This window comes from Myiozetetes cayanensis, unplaced genomic scaffold (genome assembly GCF_022539395.1).
Source record: "Myiozetetes cayanensis isolate MyiCay16 unplaced genomic scaffold, myiCay2020 scf4, whole genome shotgun sequence".
NCBI lineage: Eukaryota > Metazoa > Chordata > Aves > Passeriformes > Tyrannidae > Myiozetetes > Myiozetetes cayanensis.
The window spans coordinates 21,348,442-21,368,787 of NW_026087631.1; the positions used below are offsets into that span (position 1 = coordinate 21,348,442).

The 20,346-nt window shown below is 39.6% G+C and overlaps 2 protein-coding genes across 6 annotated transcripts in view; one reads left to right on the top strand and one right to left on the bottom strand.

The window, feature by feature from the left end:
• The window catches only part of MCTP1 (multiple C2 and transmembrane domain containing 1), a 188,710-nt gene extending 177,975 nt beyond the window's left edge, over window positions 1–10,735 (top strand). For both annotated transcript variants that reach the window (XM_050329308.1, XM_050329307.1), the window contains 2 exons: window positions 61–158; window positions 1,238–10,735. In XM_050329308.1, coding sequence (XP_050185265.1) covers window positions 61–158; window positions 1,238–1,309 — 170 coding nt within the window. In that variant the 3' untranslated portion in view covers window positions 1,310–10,735. The remainder of the gene's footprint in view (window positions 1–60; window positions 159–1,237) is intronic.
• Window positions 10,736–18,318: 7,583 nt separating this feature from the next.
• SLF1 (SMC5-SMC6 complex localization factor 1) overlaps window positions 18,319–20,346 on the bottom strand; it is a 34,559-nt gene continuing 32,531 nt past the window's right edge. For all 4 annotated transcript variants that reach the window (XM_050329304.1, XM_050329303.1, XM_050329305.1 and 1 more), the window contains one exon: window positions 18,319–19,306. In XM_050329304.1, coding sequence (XP_050185261.1) covers window positions 18,810–19,306 — 497 coding nt within the window. In that variant the 3' untranslated portion in view covers window positions 18,319–18,809. The remainder of the gene's footprint in view (window positions 19,307–20,346) is intronic.

Here is a 20,346-nt window from a genome sequence, read left to right on the forward strand (position 1 = left end):
CCAAAAATACGTGAGTTTTTCTAAATGATTATAGTAACATTTGAACTTTCACTTTTGCAGGCATCAATAAATTTACAAAGAAGATTCGAAATCCATATGCAATTGATAACAACGAGCTACTCGACTTTCTATCCAGAGTTCCTTCAGATGTTCAAGTGGTATGAATGTATTTTTTAAGAGTCCTTTCTGGTTTTGTTTGTTTTAAAACAAATTCTTAAAGCAGTTGTTTTGATTTAATATTATACTCTCTGGCACAAAGAAATTGCAAAGTCAAGCTGGGGATAGTTCATGAACTGTTAGGAGGTTGATAGACCTTTTTCTGGGGAGAAAGTAGGTACTACCTTGGTTGTGCCTCTGAGGATCCTTAGGACAGTAAGTATTTGTTAGATGGTAGCAGATGCTAGAGCTTGTTTTAAACAGCCTCCAGCATCATGTGAATCTGACTGGGATAGGACACTATGTAGGAAATACTGGAGCTGAGGCTGTCAGGACATGCAGAGAAGGAATAGGAAGGTCAAATAATGGAAGAGGCAGCACCAGACAGTGTTGCCCACTATCTTGTGACAGCACTCTGAGAGCACTTTGGCCTTTACTTTTCTGAGGTGAAAGCTTTTGTTGTGGCCACAGTTCAATTGTGCTCATAAACTCCTTAAAAAAAAAAAAAAACTGGTTGTGAATTACAGGCTTTTGTGATGCACTACACAATCTCCTGGAAGGATGTGAGCTTTAAGATAACATCAGGCACATAAATCACCTCCAGTATCACAAAGATTATAGACTTCACATATTTCTAGTTTCAATTCAGAGCTGGTATAAGTAGGAGGTATGGGTACACATACCTTCTCTGAATCTGATACCCTCTGTGGCAGGCATTTGGAAATCAGCAAGTTTTTAAGAAACATTACAAAGAATATGCATCCAGTTCAGCCAAGAGGATACTGTTTATTGTCTGTAAGAGCTCATGGAGAAAAAAAAATAAAGAGTAATAACCTTTTCAAAGCTTACATCAGTGCACAGTGTTATTTCCTGGCAGGATTTTCCTAATGTTGATTTTCCTTCTTACTCAACAGAATTTGTCATTCTGTTGTTGTTGAATCACATCTGCAAATCTGGTATAGTTTTTAGGGGGAAAGTTTTCTTTATCTTTTTTAACCCTGGGGGAAAAGAAAAAGTGGTTTTCCTTTTTCCTAGGAAGCACCACCTGACCTCTTTCTTTCTGAACTTTGTGTTTAAACAGATGCAATATCATGAACTGAAACAAGATCCCAGTCACAGCCCAAGCAAGAGGAAGAAAAACAACCCTGCCTAGCCAACTTCATGTGTTGAGGAGACTAGCATCCACCAGGGGAGAACAAAAGAGCAAGCCTAGGCAGCATTTCCTTTCCCTAAGCTTTTTATTTATTTTGCCTTTTTATCTTGTGAGGAGATTTTGTAAATAGCGTAAAAAGGTGTTTCTCATTGAAGATCTCTTTCTCACTGTAAAGACATTTGTTTCAAGTAACATTTTTGGCTTTTGAAAGCCTTGTCAGGAACAGCATAATGCACTATATAATGCACTATAAAGGAGTCAATCTAAAGTGGTAAATATGCACAGCTGCTTGGTAGTCAAAGATACATTAATACTCAATCATCTGACTAAACCTCCAAAAGGTGTGAATTTAAATCTTACTCAAAAATTTGTCAGTATCATCAAGTAAGTCACCATTACAATGGTAACATTACTGTGTTTTATACATTTCATGAGAAACACAATGTGGTAGAGCCTACTGCACTTAAGTTTTAGCAGATTTTTTAGTTCTCAGACCTTGATGTTAACTTCTGGTGCAACATTTTCCTGTGCAGGTGGTCTGCTTATAAGATAATGAGAAACACCAAGTGCAAATCTCTTTCTGGAGCTCCCAAAAGCAGTTCCTGATGTCTTTATCATTCCATTGTAAGATCTAAAAATCTCCATCTCTCTCAAAATACTGCCAGGTTTATAACTGATTGCCTGTCTGATTTTTCTATATGTACCAGTAGTCTTCATTTGTACTACATCGTTTAGTGAATAAAGTTCATAGTTTTGCTGTAATGGAAATAGTATCAAACTAACTCCATATTGCTTTCGGTGTCATGCTATGAACACTTTTTGTGCACATAACTATTTTAATACGGAAATCTTGCAGAAAATGTTTTTCTTTCAAATCACAAGATCATATGCTTTACCAAGCTGAAATATAGTCTAGAGGAAAAAAATGCAGTTGTGGTAAAACTGTTTTATTTTCTTAGCTATTGATGTCACTTCTTCTGATACAATCGTTATCTACTGCATGGAAACTGCATTATCTTATAAATTACATGGAACATAGATGAGAAACGTTTACATTTCAACTGTTTTAGTGGCCACTGCATAATGAGTACTTGGGGATATATTCTGGTAGCTGCATGCAGACGACATAGTGAGCAGAGACTCATTCCTGAGGGACCACCTGTACACAGCTCCTCATCATAGCTCCCAGTGACATTAAAGGGATTTTTGCCCTGCGGAGAGTGGCAGGACTGCATCCTCGAGGAGAGCTGTGGTCCTCTCTGGGTTACCTCTCATTGGTTGCAATTGCAGATGAAGTTATATTGCACTACTCTAATAATACTTTTTGAAAGGACTATTTAGAAATACTTTGCAAGCACATGTTTATATATATTTGTCTAAAGAATTATATGTTAGCTGCATTGCTCATGAAAGATCATCCTGGATTTGTTTATTTTGCAGATAAGATGATAGCCAAGTTCTGATGTGACAGTAATTTTGTTCTTTCTGTTTGTATATTTGAAAGAATGCCAATTCTGTTCTGCAGAAAGTCTTGTCCTTGTTACATCATGACTTTAAAAGAGTTTTGGCTGTATGATGCCTGAAGACCAACATACTATTGATGACATGAGAATCACTGAATAGCTTTTTAAAAAAGCCAAATTTTTGACTCAACAATTATGTGAATGTTTGTTTCCTGTTGTCAGTTTTGTGCAGTTCTTTAATACACTGCAGGCCTTGTACCTTCTTAATGTTGCCCACCAGTCTGTGTGTGATTTCCTGTTGTCTTTTTTTTCCTGTACCCAATTTCAAATGTCTACTTTGATGGTAGTGTCTGAGTTAGCTATGCACGTTTCCTGCATTAAACACACCTTTAACATCACTCTTTTCTATTACGAAGCCTCTGTCTGTGAAATCCTATGCTGTCGTTTTTCCCTGAGTGGTATGACGTGCAAGTGTCAAGGAAAGCATCATATTTCTGTGTGCAGCATTTCGGTATTTTAAGCTCCATAACATGCAGGTGGAGGGGGCAGGGAGAGAAAAACATCTGTTTGTTGAAAATCGGTCAATTCCTTTTAAATGCCTCAGTCACTCAAAATTGATCTCACTGAAAATATAATGCACAGAGGCAAGGCTAAGAATGCATGTGTATTAAATACAATTCTCGTGCCATGGCAAGACAACTTAAAATCACAATTTAAAATAGTTTGTGAATGAACATGTTTTCACTATTTGTAGTTTCTCTACTCTGCTTTGTGTGAGTGGCCTCTGTAGAGAACCAGTCCTGCTTTATGCCATAAATATTTCAACATACCTTCCTTTTCCAGATTGGTTCTAAAGTCCATTTCTAACCTGTTAGATTTACCAGGCTTTATTCTGAAAGTTACTTGTTCATAAACAATCATGAATTAATAAGGCATCACAATCATGAAACTCTTTCTGCTCTCAGAAAATAAAATTTAGTGCCTTTATTTGGGTCCATTGAAAATTATTAGTTAGTTGGGGTCCACACATACAGTAGGTGTCAGAGCTTTCAGGATCCACTAAGACTGATTGTCTGAGAGGCTTTAGTTACATTTCTGCTGGTAATTCACAGTACAGAGGTTGCTTACCCTGTTTTTACAGCTGTTTCTCTTTGTAGTAAAGAACGCCTAAGTGTTTTTCATAATAGCAAAGAGCTTTAACTGAGAGAGCTATGTACTGTAACTTAGTATTTTAAATCCAAGTGCAATAACCTCCGAGATGTTTTTCTGTTGCAATTAAACCAACGATGGAATAATGAAAAAGCGGTTAAGCAACCTGCATATACTCTTATCAGCTAATGTGGTCTCTGAGAGCATAAGCTCTACTGACAAGAGGAAGAGCTGCTGGCCCCTCCTACCTTTTCTCCACTTTGGCCTGCATTCTCTAGGTGACCAAACTTGTCTCCTTCATTTCCTGGTCACCACTGATACTATCAATTAAACCTTAATTGGAAACTGTTGGCTTTGTCATCCTATTCTGCATTTTCTCCCTACTTTTATTTTTGATGGGCTTCTTTTCCTTATCCACATTCTTTGAGTAATTCATCTTCTTACAGATGTAACTCCTTGACAGTATGGTCACAAAGCTTCAGCTGCTGGTTTTATGTCATCATTTCAGTTTCCCTCACTTGCTTCCTACCTCTGCAGTTCAATATTTGGTTTCTCACTGCTGCATTAAGCAGTCATACATACCTGTCTTTCATTAGCTCTGCTTTTCTCATCTGCAGTGCGTCCCATCTAGACCAACCTCGTCATGGTACTCCACGTTCAGACTTTGTTGGATCCTCCCTCCCTGGTGGTGACATATTTTGAAGTTATTCCCTGTGACAGTGCAGAAAAGAAAAGTAAAGAAATTAAAATCTAATTTTAACAGAAGGAAATATCTTCTGAAAGATATATATAACGATGTGTAACTGTTTCTGCAATATATGTGCATCTTGCTTTGGCTACTGGCTTCTGAAATAACTGAGCTTATAGATTTACTCTGCTCCAGTTAAAGGATTTGGATCTCTGTGTGATTTGCATCAAATCATAAAGGGCATTTGATCTGGGGGGAAACCAATTAACATAAAGGCACACCAAAACAGAAAACCTGTAATTTATTAAGTATGTGTTTAAAATTGGCAAATGTAACAAGCTTGGGTTGCTTGGGACCAAGGGGGATTACTCTAATGAATTCTCCATCATAGAAAATGGGTTTTCACTGTGCAATTTACTGTTCTTTGTAAAATCCTATGCTTCATAATTAAATACAGCACTATGATTTTTGCAGTTTGGCTTTTTTCTCTACAGGATAATGTGTAGGCTGCACTTTGAGCAGACATTTTCACAACAAAGAGTGGCATCTGAAAAAGAAATGCATTTTTGAAATAGTTGACAATTAACATCACTTGGTGAAGATGCCAAATGTCAGGAAGTTTAAAGCCAGGGTTTGCATTTATCTTTTGATTTAAATTGTGATAAAGCAAAGGGAGAGTAACAAACAGTTGCAGATGCAGAGAGTGTGCTGTCCTGGAGCCACCAACAATGCATTGCTGACAGTAACTGAGACAATCATGCTTGTAGCAGAGGACGCATGCAATACATTTTCCGTGAAGAGCTTTATAGAGCTTCTGCCCAGCTGCCATGTCTCAAGCAGGTTCATTAGTTCAATATTTTTGTGAGTGCTAATTTAAATGACCAGGGTACAATAGAAAAATTAATAATGGTGCAAGGGAAGGAGGGAGTTTCTTGGGTTTTGTCCATCTCAACTGAATGTTAAAATCCTCTTTCTGGTCTCAATACACAGTTGAGGAAATGTGACATCACTGCAGCTAACTGAGAAGTCCTGAGCTTTAAGAAACCCTAGTTCCTATACTGAGAGTTCAGTTCATTTGCACAGAGTGTGCTTCCAGGGCTAATGCTGAACAGTAGCCACTCCCCTTACATAACGCATGCAACAGGATAAGTCCATGTATCTCAGATTCTCTAATCTCCTCAATGATCAGAAACATGTAAAATGTGATGTCATTTACAAATAATGTGTTTTAAATCTAATTTCTCAGTCCCTACATTTAGAGAATGAAGTGCAGTTGACAGCTTTTCTCTTAATTTCTGTCCTGTTCAGCCTGCTACCAAGGGCAGAGGTTCAACCATAGAATGAAGAACTACAGGCATCAACTATGTGTGCACTTCATACAATAGACTGCTATTATATGAGAAAATAAATTTGCAATCTTAACCCAGAACAAGAGGACACAGTTCAGGTGTACAAGTAGTTTTGCAAGGCCTGTGATGCTAAAATAGAGAGAGTTTGATGCATGAGCTATTTGATGGATAAGGAATTGGCTGGACTAGGCATCCAAAGTGTTGCAGTCAGCAAACAGCTCAGTGTTGAAATGGAGATCAGTAATAGGTGGTGTGAATTCATTGTCTTGGGACCAATACTATTTAATATTGACATCAATGACATAGTGACATAAAGTGTACTCTCAGTATCACGAATGACACCAAGCTGAGTGGCACAGTTGATTTGCTGTAGGGAAGGGATGTGTATCAGGTCTTCAAAAATCAAGTGTCTTTGACTTACAGGAGAAGGCTTAAAAACTTGCATGGTTTATATTCAGAGTAGAACTGAAAGCATCCTACCACCCAAACACACACCTAAAGCATTACAAGGAGTCAGGAGAACACGAAGGTGTCATGAAAGCTTCTGTAGTTTGCACTCATCAAAGGAAACAGATGGGAAAGCCCATCTTGTGTTGTAGCTTTTCTAAAATGGAGACTGTGTTTCCCTAAGCACTAATAAAATACCTTAAATTTCTCATAAACTGTAGAAGTGTTTTGGGGTCATCTTCCTACCTCAGAAAAAAAAGTTTTACTCTGCTAATAGAGAGGTAGTAATAATAGAGCTAATAATAGCTGAGAGGTGCATTGCTAAAGCCTTGAACACTCCACAACAGTTAATCTCTACCAGCAGGATGTAGAGGTCAGCTTCAGTAAGGCTGCTAGAGGGCAGGTTCAGACATGCAGAACTGTAATGATGACAACCACAGCTCGGATGACATGAAGCTGACCCAGCTGCAGCGTCTTAATTTCAGTGTAGTGAGTATGGCACTTGCCCTAGACAGGAGCCTGCAGTTTCACTTTCTGTTTATCCTGAGTGGACCCAAACCCATGACACATAGTTTTTAGAAGGATGCCATAGTAGATATGAGGTTATTCAGATGAAGGGAAAGGGATAGCTACTCTAATTAATTAGAGTATTGATCCTCTTGGAGCTGGAGCTCAATGCAGAAGAGGATTCAGGACTGACATACAAGATACAGAAGAGGCAGCGGGCAACAGAAAAAGTTAGAAATAAAACTAGCAAAAATGTATGCAATTTTCAGGAAGGTATCATAGAAACAAGAGTGTGTATGTACTTCCCTGCAGGATAAAAGAAATGTCTCCTCCCCACTTTGAAGATACCCTGGCCTGTAGAGGTTTCTGGGAATGGATACAGTTTTGAAAGATAAGCATAATCCTCATCCTGCTTTGTAGGGACCTATCTCCCCCTGAGTCACTAGACAGAAGTCTAGAGGGGACCTAAAAGTTTTTCCTTGGATCTGACAGTTGCTAACAACTCATGTTATTTGCCTGTTATTTAGAAGCCTTTACTTCACAATGATGCACAGTGTAAAAAACCCAAAATTTGTGCTTAAATTTTTAAACGGGAAATATTTGAAACAGAACCTACTTGCCTATTTGTAGTCTGTCATGCAAAGTAAGTGTTTTTGTTCTTTCCCTTCCAACAGACTGTGATGGCCTCTTCCAGCAGACCCACTGAATGTTGTTTCGTTGATGGCTAGCAGTCACTATAGGTAAATGAAATAATATCATATGAATCCTCTGTGTCCTAAACCTGATACTGCTGTGACGCAACATACATGTGAGAGGCTTTTTTTGGATTTGTGGAGAAACAAAATCAAAGCAAAAAACACCCTGTCCTGGTTTCAGCTAGGACAGAGTAATTTTTGCAGTAACCAGGAGAGGGTGTTGCTAGGACATAGAGTTATTCTATAGCAACTCATGTCCCACTGCTGGTGGCATGGGAAAGGGACTTCTCCAGGGAGCAGGAGTTCCTTACCATCAAGAAAATGTGGTGGAGGGAGCTGTATGGTATTGTCTATCATCAGGATGAGTTCCGTGTGAATATTTTTTTTTGTACCCTCTGTCATTACTGTTGTTGCTGCTGCTGTTCATTTTTTCTTATCTCCTTGCTGTTTCCAGTAAATTGTTCTTATCTCAACCTGTAATCTTTGCCTTTTGTGCCTCCAAGTCTGCTCTCCATCACACCACAGAGGGGAAAGGGAGGGGGAAAAAGTGGGGAAAAGAGGCAATGGCACATGGTTTGGAGAATCTTGGTGGGGGCACTGAACTGGGGAGCACCATTCCTAAACCAGGACAGTCTTATTTGGAGCCCAGTGTGGCACATGGAAAATTGAGATAACAGATCTGACCACAGTGGGTTGGAACAAATTTGATCTAAGCATTTGTTGTATTAGGTGTGGACCCACTGGTCACAATGTTGCTTGGTCTATTCTCATGGGTGTGGTACCTAACCCTGTATAGATGCCCTTATTTGCTTCTTCCAGTGCTCTCTTTCAGAGCAGGTGGAGGGGTCAGGATTGCCTTGTTGCTCTATGGTGGGATATCAGTTTATGACATGATAACAAAGGGCAATGAGGCTCATTTGAGATGTGTATATTCAGTGTTGCTCTCCTACCCTTCCCTCAGGTGTTACCTTTGAGAATAAATCAAATCTGTAGGGGAAACAGGGGAGAATGATTTTCTCTAGCTCTTCACCTTCTCAACTTCAGGATTGCTAAAATAGCTTTCGAGAATTTTGAATTTCCCTTTGGAAGTTCAGGAAAGCACGTTCTCATTGCTAGGTCTGCCAGGTCTCTTCAGTGCAGTCCACACCGTGTTTAAAAGTTACAAAAGAAATTTTTAGGAAGGCTTTTCAGAGATTTCTTCAATAGTTTGGATATTCAGCCCTGAACAACACTCTTAAAGTGCTAAAATATGTGAAAGGAAAAATGCTGTGGCAGCTCCAGGAAGGCGCAAAGTTATGCAGTGTTCTGGGCCCTGGCTACTATTTGTTGGACACTTCTTGATCCCAGACAGCACCCTCAGGGGGAGGAGGAGGAAAGCAGACCAGTAGGCCACTCAGACTGCAGATGAACCACAAGAACAATCCATGCAGGTAGCAACTGCCCCTGTACAGAAGAAGTCCAGGACCAGAACAGTTCGCTTAGTGAGGGATGAAGAGGAATTAGGGACCTCACAACATGTCTGGGTTTCAGACAGATACTGGGGGAGAGAATCCAGCAAATAAGGTCTCTCCTTTTTATTTAAAACCTCTCCCCTTTGCACCAATAAAGAGAGAAAAAATGTGAGGAGATATAAGTGGTAAAAACCACAGTTTACTGAAAATATATAACAACTGTAAAAATACAAACAAAACAGTTTAAGCCAATAAGGGACAGAGATCATCTTTAGTTTCTTCCCCATTGGTGTACTGACAACATGGTGGCAACACACGCTCTCCCCCCTCTCCTCCTGGGAGAACAAAATAAAAGTACTGTGGCAGACAAGTTTCTGCAGTTTAACACCCTTCCCAGCCAGACAAAAACCGCGGCGAGGGGGGGGCAAAGAAAAACCTAGGAAAAGCCACTTGTCCACACAAAGTTATAGTATTAAACTGCTCTTGGGCCTTGGAAAGCAAGTCCTGTGGTGACATGACACCTCAGAAAGAACTGAGTCGGACAATGGGACTAATTTCAAAAAACAGCCTCATAGACACCTGGGCCAGAGAGCAATGGGACTGAGTGGGTATAACATATCACCTACCATGCACCAGCCTATGGGAAAATTTAATGGTACAATGGACTGTTAAAAACACCGCTGAAAGCAAAGGGTTGTGAAACCTTCAAACATTAGAATCTACATTTAGCAAAGGCCACCTGATTTGGTAACACTGGAGGCTCTACCAGTCAAGCTGGCCTTGTAGAATCAAAACCTCCATGTACTGTGGAAGGGGATAAAGTCCCCATGATGACTGTGAGGAATATGTCAGGGAAGGCAGTTTGGATTAGTCCTGCCTCAAGACAAGGAAACCCATCTGTGGCATTGTTTTTGCTCAAGGATCAGGGTACGCTTGGTAGGCAATGCAGAGGGGCTGGGAAACATGATGTTTTCCTCAAGGGAATTTGGTTTTTGCTGGGTAAGAACAGTCTGTAATGTTCAATTCTATAATACTGGTTGCTGCATGATGCTGCCACTGTATGCCATAACTACCAGTGAGGATGGACTGCTCCAGGCTCCACAGTTGTGAGCTCCTGATGCAGCTTGTAACCAGTCAACAGCACACCAGCCCTCCCACCCTGGAAGACATCTGGGATGGATAGAACCCCTGCTCATGGACTAAATGAATGCATCAAACATCTTGGAGCGACAGCCTTTGACTGTGGAAGTGAGACCTGTGCTTTTGTATATCTATATATGTGTGTGTGTGTGTATACTTAAACACACACGCACACACATATATATGTGTATATAGTTGGAAGGTGTAGGATCTTGGCGTGATGTTGATGGTATAGAAAAAGGGGTGAATAATGTCCTAGTTCCATCCTGGACAGGGTTAATTTTTGCAGTAGCCAGTAAGGGGCGTGGTTGGGCACCTCACATCATTGCTTGGGGCAGGGGAAAGGGACTTTCTTCCAGGGTCAGAGGGTTCCTTACGATTGAGAAAACATGGTGGAGGGTATTGTCTGTTATTGAGGGAGTTTCCTTGTGAATAATTTTTTCTTGTACCCTCTGTCCTTAATATTGTTGGTGCTACTGTTTATTTTTTCTTATCTCCTTGTTGTTCCCAATAAACTATTCTTATCTCAGCCCATAATCTTTGCCTTTAGTACCTCCAATTCGGGTCTCCATTGCACTGCAGCGGGGAGGATGAGGGGGGAAAAGTGGGGAAGTGAAGTGGCACATGGTTTTGAAGAGTCTTGGAGGGGGTATTGAATGGGAGAATACCATTCCTAAACCACAGCACACCCCAACCTAAATATTAGTTTAATAATGGTGGTGAAATCCCTATAAATACAGCTATGCTAGAGCCTTTGATTATTGTAGCCATCATTTAATGATATAATTTCCCTCACTGCTTTTTTGTATGGAGTTTGCAAAGGCCCATCAGGGAACAAATTCTATGAACATTCCTGAAATGAGAAGGAGTGTTACAACAGAGAAGATCTGTTATCATCAGTCCACATGGTATCCATATGAAGTTCAGTCTTTGGTAGTTCAAGAGCCACTATAAATAGCATGTACCCTACACAGGGAGGGTGTGCTTTGAACAGCTAAAAGTGGTGGCTGGTTGACCACCCCAAATTGCCAGATTGTATATGTTTTCAGAGCAAAATTTCAGCAGGTATGCAGATATCATTAACGATAATCAGAGTTGTAGCATTATTGAGAAGAAGCAAATGTGAAATTGTAAGACTAAATGGGTAAGCAAGGCAAAAAGCAAACGAACATGCTGAGTTATTGTCACTACAGTTCTGTGATTTTTAATATAGATCTCTCTAGTTTGGTTTACTTTTTTTAAACTTAGCTTTGCCTTCCCTAAATTTTCCAAAGAATCACAGTTATATATCTTGGCAAAATATCCACCAGTTTTAATTAAAAGAGCAAGGTGATTTATGTGCATTGGGAGTTAAACAAGAATGAGAATCTCTTTGCATGACTCTCTGGAAAAACTGTGACATGTAGCAAATGTGTACAAGCTCATTTAGGTAAGACAAGAATTAGATTAGTTAAACTGCAGCTGTGTGCAAGTGACAAACCGAAAGAGGTAAACTTCTCTGTGTTAGCACTATTAGCAATTGGTATAAACTGAATGTTCACTCTTTGAATGTTTTATTTTCACTTCTGCTACATTCAAGGCTAATGAAAAATTTCCAGCATCAATAAGATAGGTCTTCTAAAAGACTAATGAAATTTCCATTGAAAGAACTTCGAAACTGGATCTCAGTTTCTTAACCGGACTTGAGCACAGTATTTTTTGCACTGCTCTTTCTTCTTTCCTTCCCTCTCCAGCCAGCAGTCTCTTTGAATATGGGTGGTAGCAATACTTCCTGATGTTGTTGAAAACCATCAAAATAGTCTAATTTCTCGTTTTCTAATATATATTGTCATCTGCTATAGGGAGATAAAAGTATTGTTTCTTAATACTTCTAATTATTTTTGAGCATTTATTTAATTATTACTTGTCTCCAAACACCTGTTTCACAGATGTCTGTGTAGATAGAGTTACTGGAGCTCTGCAGCTTTACTGTTTCATCTCTTCTACTTGGGGTTCAGTGCCTTCCTCATGGACAGTCTGCTCAGCTTATCCTTTTTTAAAAGAGGGCATTTTTCATTTACACAGATACCTAAAGTGTGCAATTATAGTAGTATTTATTGATATCCTGACTTAAACCAACTTCTTAGGCAAATCAGAATCCTTTTTTTTCTTTTTTTTTATCTCCAAGATTACAAGTTTGGTTGATAAATTATGTGCATTTCCCTGCCTTTATCTGAATATGACCACAGAGATGAATATTTTCCAAAGTTAATTTCAGAGGTGTTTTCCTGAAAAAGCGTAATTTCATGTCCTGGTAAATACGATGATAAATTTGTGCATTTGTAAGGATCTTTATATATTATAGTTTGATGATTGTAATTACTTTATGTACATTTTACAGAATAAAAAGGCGCTATTTAACAGATTTTAAATTGTATTCATTTGGGAATAATCACTGAGCATGAAAAGTAAGACCTCACAATGAAGGCTGTACTTACTGGAAAATAAATTGGAGATGGATATCTTTGAGTTACTGAGCACTCTTGACCACATGGGAGCATGGTACAGTGCTAAAGCAAAAAGGCTCTGTGTGGTCTTCAAATGTATGAACAAATAGGCTATCTGTCATAGAATAGTTTAGGCTGGAAAAAATCTTTAATTACATCAAGTCCAACCCTGAACCCAGCACTATCAAGCCCACCACAAAACCATGTTGTAAGTGCAACATCTACAAATCTTTTAAATCCCTCCAGGAATGGTGACTCTACCACTACCCTGGGCCTCTTGTGCCAGGGCTTGACAACCCTTTCTGTGAGGAAATTTCTCCTAATATCCAACCTAAACCTCCCCTGGTGCAACTTGAGGTCATTTTTTCTTGTCCTGTCTCCTGGGAGAAGAGATTGACCCCTACCTGACTACAGCTTCCTTCCAGGTAGTTGTAGAAAGTGATAAGCCTCCTTTTCTTCAGCCTAAACACCCACAGCTCCCTCAGCTGCTCCTCATATGGTTATTGAAGCTACAATGATATTTAAATGTTTTATGCTAAATTTTGCTCCTAAATAAAAATAAAACAATTCAGCAGCAAAACTTCTGAGCCCAGACTCGGTAGTGATTTATTTGCCAAATAAATTTGGCTTAATGCAACTTTTTTGTATTGACATCTTTGTATGGTACTAAAATTCCTGACTGGGTATCCCAGTGTGCTTTACCTTCTATTTTACTGCTTTCAATTCTTGTGCTGCTGACCACTATTATTCACCTGACTGGGAAACACCAATGCAGCAGTGTCATCTGGTACATGTGCAAAAGGATTGAGGATGAAGGTATACCTTTGTCCTTGTGAAGCATGTCAGTGTGGGAAACATCTGCATAGAGAGAAAAAGGGCAGGTCCTGTCTGACCAACCTGATCTCCTTTTATGATCAGGTGAACCACCTAGTGAATGAGGGGAAGGCTGTGGATGTGTCTGTCTGGACTTCAGCAAAGCCTTTGACACTGTCTCCCATAATATACTCCTGGAAAAGCTGCAGCCCACGGCTTGGACAGGGGCACTCTGTGCTGGGTTAAGAACTGGCTGGAGGGCCGGGCCCAGAGAGTGCTGGTGAACGGGGCTGCCTCCAGCTGGTGGCCGGTCACCAGTGGTGTCCCCCAGGGATCAGTGCTGGGCCCAGTCCTGTTTCACATCTTTATCGATGATTTAGATGAGGGGATTGAGCCCATCATTAGCAAATTTGCAGATGACACCAAGCTGGGGGGGAGTGCCAACCTGCAACGTGGATAGACTGGAGAGTTGGTCTAATTCCAATGGGATGAGGTTCAATAAGGTCAAGTACTGGGTCCTGCACTTTGGCCACAACAACCCCTGCAGTGCTCCAGGCACAGAGTGGCTGGAGAGCAGCCAGTTGGAAAGGGATCTGGGAGTTTGGATTGACAGGAAGGTGAACATGAGCCAGCAGAGTGCCCAGGTGGCCAAGAAGGCCAATGGCATCCTGGCCTGGATCAGGAACAGTGTGACCAGCAGGAGCAGGGAAGTGATCCTTCCATTGTACTCAGCACTGGTGAGGCCACACCTGGAGTGCTGTGTCCAATTCTGGGCCCCTCAGTTCAGGAAGGATATTGAGGTGCTGGAGCAGGCCCAGAGAAGAGGAACGAGGCTGGTGAAGGGACTGGCGCACAAGTCCTATGAGGAGAGGCTGAGGGAGCTGGGGTTGTTTAGCCTGGAGAAGAGGAGGCTCAGGGGAGACCTCACTACTCTCTACAGCTCCCTGAAAGAAGGTTGTAGCCAGGTGGGGGTTGGTCTCTTTTCCCAGGCAACTATCAGTAAGACAAGAGGGCATGGTCTCAAGCTCTGCCAGGGGAGGTTTAGGTTGGATATTCGGAAGAAATTCTTTACAGAGAGGGTAATCATACATTGAAATGGGCTGCCCAGGGAGGTGGTGCATTCTCCGACCCTAGAGATTTTTAAGAAGAGACTGGATGTGGCACTGAGTGCCATGGTCTAATAACTGTTGTGGTAGCGGATCAAGGGTTGGACTTGATCTCAGAGGTCCTTTCCAACCCGTCTGATTCTATGATTCTATGAAAAGGGGAGGGGGCCTGGCAGCCTGATTTTTTTGTTCTTTTAACTAAGCCAGGAAGTGGGAAATGTCCTACATGCTATGAGGGATTTTTAAAAAGCAAACGGATTAATCATTTATTAATAATCTCGCTTTATTGCAATCGTGATTTAAAAGGGAAGTTGTGCTATACTGAAAGAGAACAGGTACTCTCTAATAAATTGGATGAAACACATAATTTTATGTTAAATGACTGAGATATACTTAAGACTTTTTAAGGGTTTGGGTTTGCAAACATATATAAAACTGAGTAATTATAAAACTCTTGTATAAAATCAAGTATAAAATGGTGATAACTGGGAAATAACAGGAAAATTTTCAGTATTTGATCTTTAAACTAAGAGAACATTATAGAGAAGAGAACTGTGTCACCATATAATTAAAGACTGATGATGCACACAGACAATATTTAAATTGGGACTACATGTGGAATATTAATTCACATATTTGCTAACTTTTGACTGTTTCATCTTGCAATGTTAATAATGTTCATTTAGAGTATGTTATCTACTTTTCTTTACAATATCTTGGAAAGAGGCACTTGAAATTAGTTTAAATGGGTAAGTAGGACTTATAAATGATCAATGTGCTTTTTTCCTTTTCTAAATAACATACATGATAAAAATTGTGGGAATATCTTGGCTATATAAACAAAATCACTATCTTTATCGGACCAAAATAATGCTTTTCCTGCTTTTATTTCAGTCACTCGTGTATTATGTTAGGAGTTTGAGTATACATGAATATTCTGAAGCGTTTGCTTTACCAGATCCACCAGAATTTTTTTTGGTGGTTCTCTGAGTCCCAATTATTTTAAATTCTTAATTCTTGACTAAAGAAAATGTCAGTATTGCCAACTTAAATGTATATTTTGCGTTCTTTACAAAGTATACTTGGAGCTTTTCTTTCATTGCATCCTCCAACAGGAAATACTGACATTTATTAGTTTATCTCATATACAACAAAGGTTTTTTGGTGTTGCTTTCTTACTAGAGAAAAATTAAAAATACACAAGACAGAAATAAATCCCCTGGCCAGTCATTAATAAACACAGGACATTTGTAATGAAGTTCTGGTTCCAAGATCAACTCAGTCTGCACATCTTCCATGGATTGCTATAAGATCATATATTGTAACTGCAGAAAGGCTAAATGTAAATTTTAATGTGCCGCAAGCCAGATGCATCAATGGAATTCTTTCCTATAGGCAAGGAACATCAATTTCAGAAGCAGCTATTAATCTACACCCTTTCTTTTAGGGTTCTTTTTCAAAAATATTATAAAAGAGCTTTTACAGAAGAATGGGAATTGGAAGTGTTTTACTCGCATGGCTCGCTTATTTGCCGCACATGTTTCACATTCATGAATAACCTGTGTGACATCCTCCATGCTATGGTCCACCCCTCATTCACGAGCTTATCTGTAGGTTGCATCTCTTCCTAGATGTTCTGATGTTTCATGGGCCCCTTGGGCTATAAATAGCTCACCCTTCCTCTCCCAGTCCAAATCTACCTGGGCTATTCCAATCTTGGCAGCCTTATCCACCTGCTCATTGTTCTGATTTTCTTCAGCGGCAAGGCCTTTGGGCATGTGTTGAGCATTGATGTGATGCACTTTCAGAGTCATGTTTTCCACCCGTGCAGTAATGTCCTGCCACAATGTAGCAGCCCAGATGGGTTTGCCCTGCGTTGCCAATTGGCCTTCTTCCATTGCCACCCCCTTAGGGCATTAGCCACCATCCAGGAGTCAGCACAGACATATAGCACAGGCCACTTTTCTCGTTCAGCAATCTGTAGGGCTAGTTCGATGGCTTTCACTTCTGCAAACTGGCTTGACTCGCCCTCTCCTTCAGCAGCTTTTGACAACCCATCGTGTGGGATATATATATTTATATATAAAACTGCCTTTATCTCACCTCACGTTGGGTGCCAAAAAGGACTGTTGTGGGTTGACCTGGGCTGGACACCACTTGTTCACCCAGTGGCTCTATCTCTCCCCTTCCCAGCTGGACAGGGGAGAGAGTAAGAGGAAAACAATTCATGGGTTGGGACAAGGCAGTTTATTAAAGCAGCAGCAAAGCAAAAGCTTGTGCGAGCAAAAGTGAAGTGAAAGATAACAAGGTTTATTCTCTACTTCCCATCAGCAGTGATGTCTGGCCACTCCCGAGAAGCAGTGCTTCAGCATGGGTAATGGTTCCTTAGCAGGTAGTCATTGGAGACAAGGAATGCCCACCTTCCTGCTCCTTGCCTCAGCTGACATCCTATGGTACAGAATATCCCTTTGGTCAGTTTGGGTCAGCTGGCCTACTTGGGTCTCCTCCCAAGATCTTGCCCTCAACTGAGGAAGGAATTGTTACAGTGTTGGTGCTGTACTCAGTACTGAAAGGAAGCTGTAGTCAGCTAGGGGTCAATCTCTTCTCCCAGGAGACAGGACAAGAAGAAATGACCTCAAGTTGCACCAGGGGAGGTTTAGGTTGGATATTAGGAAAAAACACTGAAGTGAACTCCAGCTCAGCCAGACTCAGTACACCTTGGAAGGGAAAGGGATAGACTTCCCTTTGTCTTTCCTCCCAGATCCTAGTGTGGAATTACTTTGGATCTGTACAAAGAGGCAAGGCAGAAAGAGTAGCTGTTGCTGTATAAATGAGCAATAAGGGTTTTCCAAAACATGCAATTCTTCTGCATTCCCAACACCATAAGCACAATTAGGTAACTCAGCTCCCTTTCAAGCCTCAATATCTTTAAAGAACAGCATGGGAATTTCTTTTTTTCTTAATTAGTTAAAGGGATCATATGATCGAATATGTAGCACACCATCCTAAATTAGGCTAGAAGATTAATTTAGAGGATTTATCATGTGTAGTTTGCATGTATTCACAGAATGGAGACCAAAAGTTTCATATTAAATGGGGGGTAATTTTTAAGGAGATCCATACTTAGTGTCAGAATCTGATGTCCAGTGCCTACTTAAACTGCCTTGTCTAATCCTCTGTAAATTCACCTGCCAACATAACTAGATTTGTGCCATTGCTTCCACCAGCATCTTCAGTTGAGGGAATCCAAGGAGTGTTACCAGATCGTTTTATACACTACCATTGTAATAGATTTATCAAATCCCTTTAAGGCAACATGAGTTAGAGCAGAGCCAAGGATATCTTTAAGTTTTGCTGAGTGTGGATTTGGCCCTTCAAACTATCATTGTCCTGGGAAGCAGCAACATGACTTGATTGTTTTAAATCTCTACTAAGTGGTACCACTGGAGTTTTGTAAATCACCTGGGTGTCTGGGCCAGTGTCCTTAAGGCGGTCACTGCACAAATAAATGTGACCACAAGCGACACAGTGCTGATGAGTGAGAAGAGTTTCCATACCCCTTTGTGTGACCATTTCTATCAAACAAAGACGGGAAACGATAGTACATTGATTCTGTAAATATAGATATAATGCCTTCTGTTTTGAATTTTACAAGACAATTAATTTACATAACAAAATTTTAATTTTTATAAGACAAGGATAAATAAGACAAAAATTGATGAGCAAAATTTGCTATTCCACGTGTTTTTATTTCATGACAGATATTTATAATATTAGCTTTATTAAAGGATATTAAAATATGTAGGCACAAGCCTTTCTCAAGTATTGAAACAATCAGCTATGAGGTTTAAATTTAGGGTCACTACTTCTGAGAACCAAAGTGATCTATGGCACAAGACAGGTAGCAAACACTTTCAAGACAGAAAAGTTTAGCTTATTGCAAACGATATAGCACCCTCCTAAGAATATCACAGACATCTAGATCTGTGAGGCAAGTACTGGAAATATTTTGCCAGAAAACTGCGCAGAAGCATTGTTTCTGAATTCCAGGATCTGTTAAAGGAAAATAGTAACAATGTGGGAGATTGCAACATGTAGATCTTGTGTAGGGTTATTAAATTTGTACTTCTTCAGTTGCCAGAAAAAAAGCTAGGCCAATACCAAGGGTTAACAATCAAGATTCAGCCAATGTGTCTTGTTTAGAAGTTAACTGCTAGAAAGATTTAAGAGCTGATATGCTTCTACCATAGTTTCCAGAGTTGCTAACAAGACTTTCATCTGTTCTCCAGGGAATAAAAACATGTTTGCAGATATTTCTTGAAGAAATTGTGGTAGCTTTTGAAAAGTTTCTAGCTCTTTAAAATATGTATTTACTAACCAATCTTCAGAAAATGTGTTTTTCATCTTGGAGTTATCATAGGCCATTACTGGAAGTACATTTGAACAAGCTACCTCTCTGAGAGTTAGAGTCAAGGGTGAAGAGAGATTATAAACTGAGCAAAAATTCAGCAGCAGCTTATTAAATAAAATCAAACACAGTTCTCTCTGCTGACTGCAAAACTCTTGTTCCATCCATTCATAAAAGCTTTCAATGCTCTCTTCTGGGTGAACAAGATTCAAAAGTTCTTCCTTTAATGCTACTGACTCAACACAATCCAGTGGCAGTTTTCCATTGGAGTTTCTCTGCTGTAGAAGGATTGGTCCTGCAGGGAAAATATAAACATTAATAACAACAGCACATTTGATTTGGCAGCCAAACAAGATTTTGGATTGGTTTTTGCCAGGAGCTAGGAGTCTGTTTAACTTCCTTTTCATACTAAGTTATGTTGATGTAACTGATGAGTTACATATTTGCAACACAATCTAGAACATGGAGAGAGACCCTTTGTAACACTTTTTAAAAGATATTTTCTTAACTTTTATAGAGTATGTAAAAATGTCATGGTTTTACTGTTGCAAAATTCTATTAAGTACTTTACAGAACAGGTTAGTTGATGACATTGACTTAAAATTAAAGACAAGTTACTGTGATGATCTTTATTTTCTTTTTCAGGATGGTGTGGCCAATCTTGACTTAGGCTATGCAGCAAGATAAACTACTGAGGTGGGAATCCAAGTCTTCCCCAACAACTGAGTTTAAAAATTTGGTCTCAACAGACTTCTGAAATGCAAAATATAATTGTTCTAATAAATAGAATTAAAATGATTAAAGGGGACATGTTTACTTTTCAGACTACACTGCATTATTTCAGTATTTCCTGTTCATTAGTAAAGTGGACCTATCAATATTTCAACAGCTTACACATCTCTTGATAAATTTAAGAAATGATGTCTCAGTGAGAAAAATGGAAGGCTGTTAAGACACTACAGGTGTTTTTCAAAGATGAACACATCAGGGATCTTAAATAAAACTTACTTAAATAAATTTGAGTTACTACAGTAAAGCAATGCTGTCACTTTAATACTTCAGAAATACATTTTATTGAGAAAAGGTAAAGCCTTGTGTTACATATCCATAGTAGACATTTTAACTTTGCCCTGATTTAAGCTCTAGCATTATTACTGATTATTTAGTATCATTAAATCTTCTGCAAGCTGAAAATTTGCAGAGAGAGAAAAAGGAGTATGTTTTTAAAGAGATGTGTTCTAAATTATTAAGATGAGTAAATTCACACTGAATGGGTAAGATTCTTTCTACCATAGTCTTGTCAGTTACTTGCCAGGCCATAACTCAGAGAGTGAC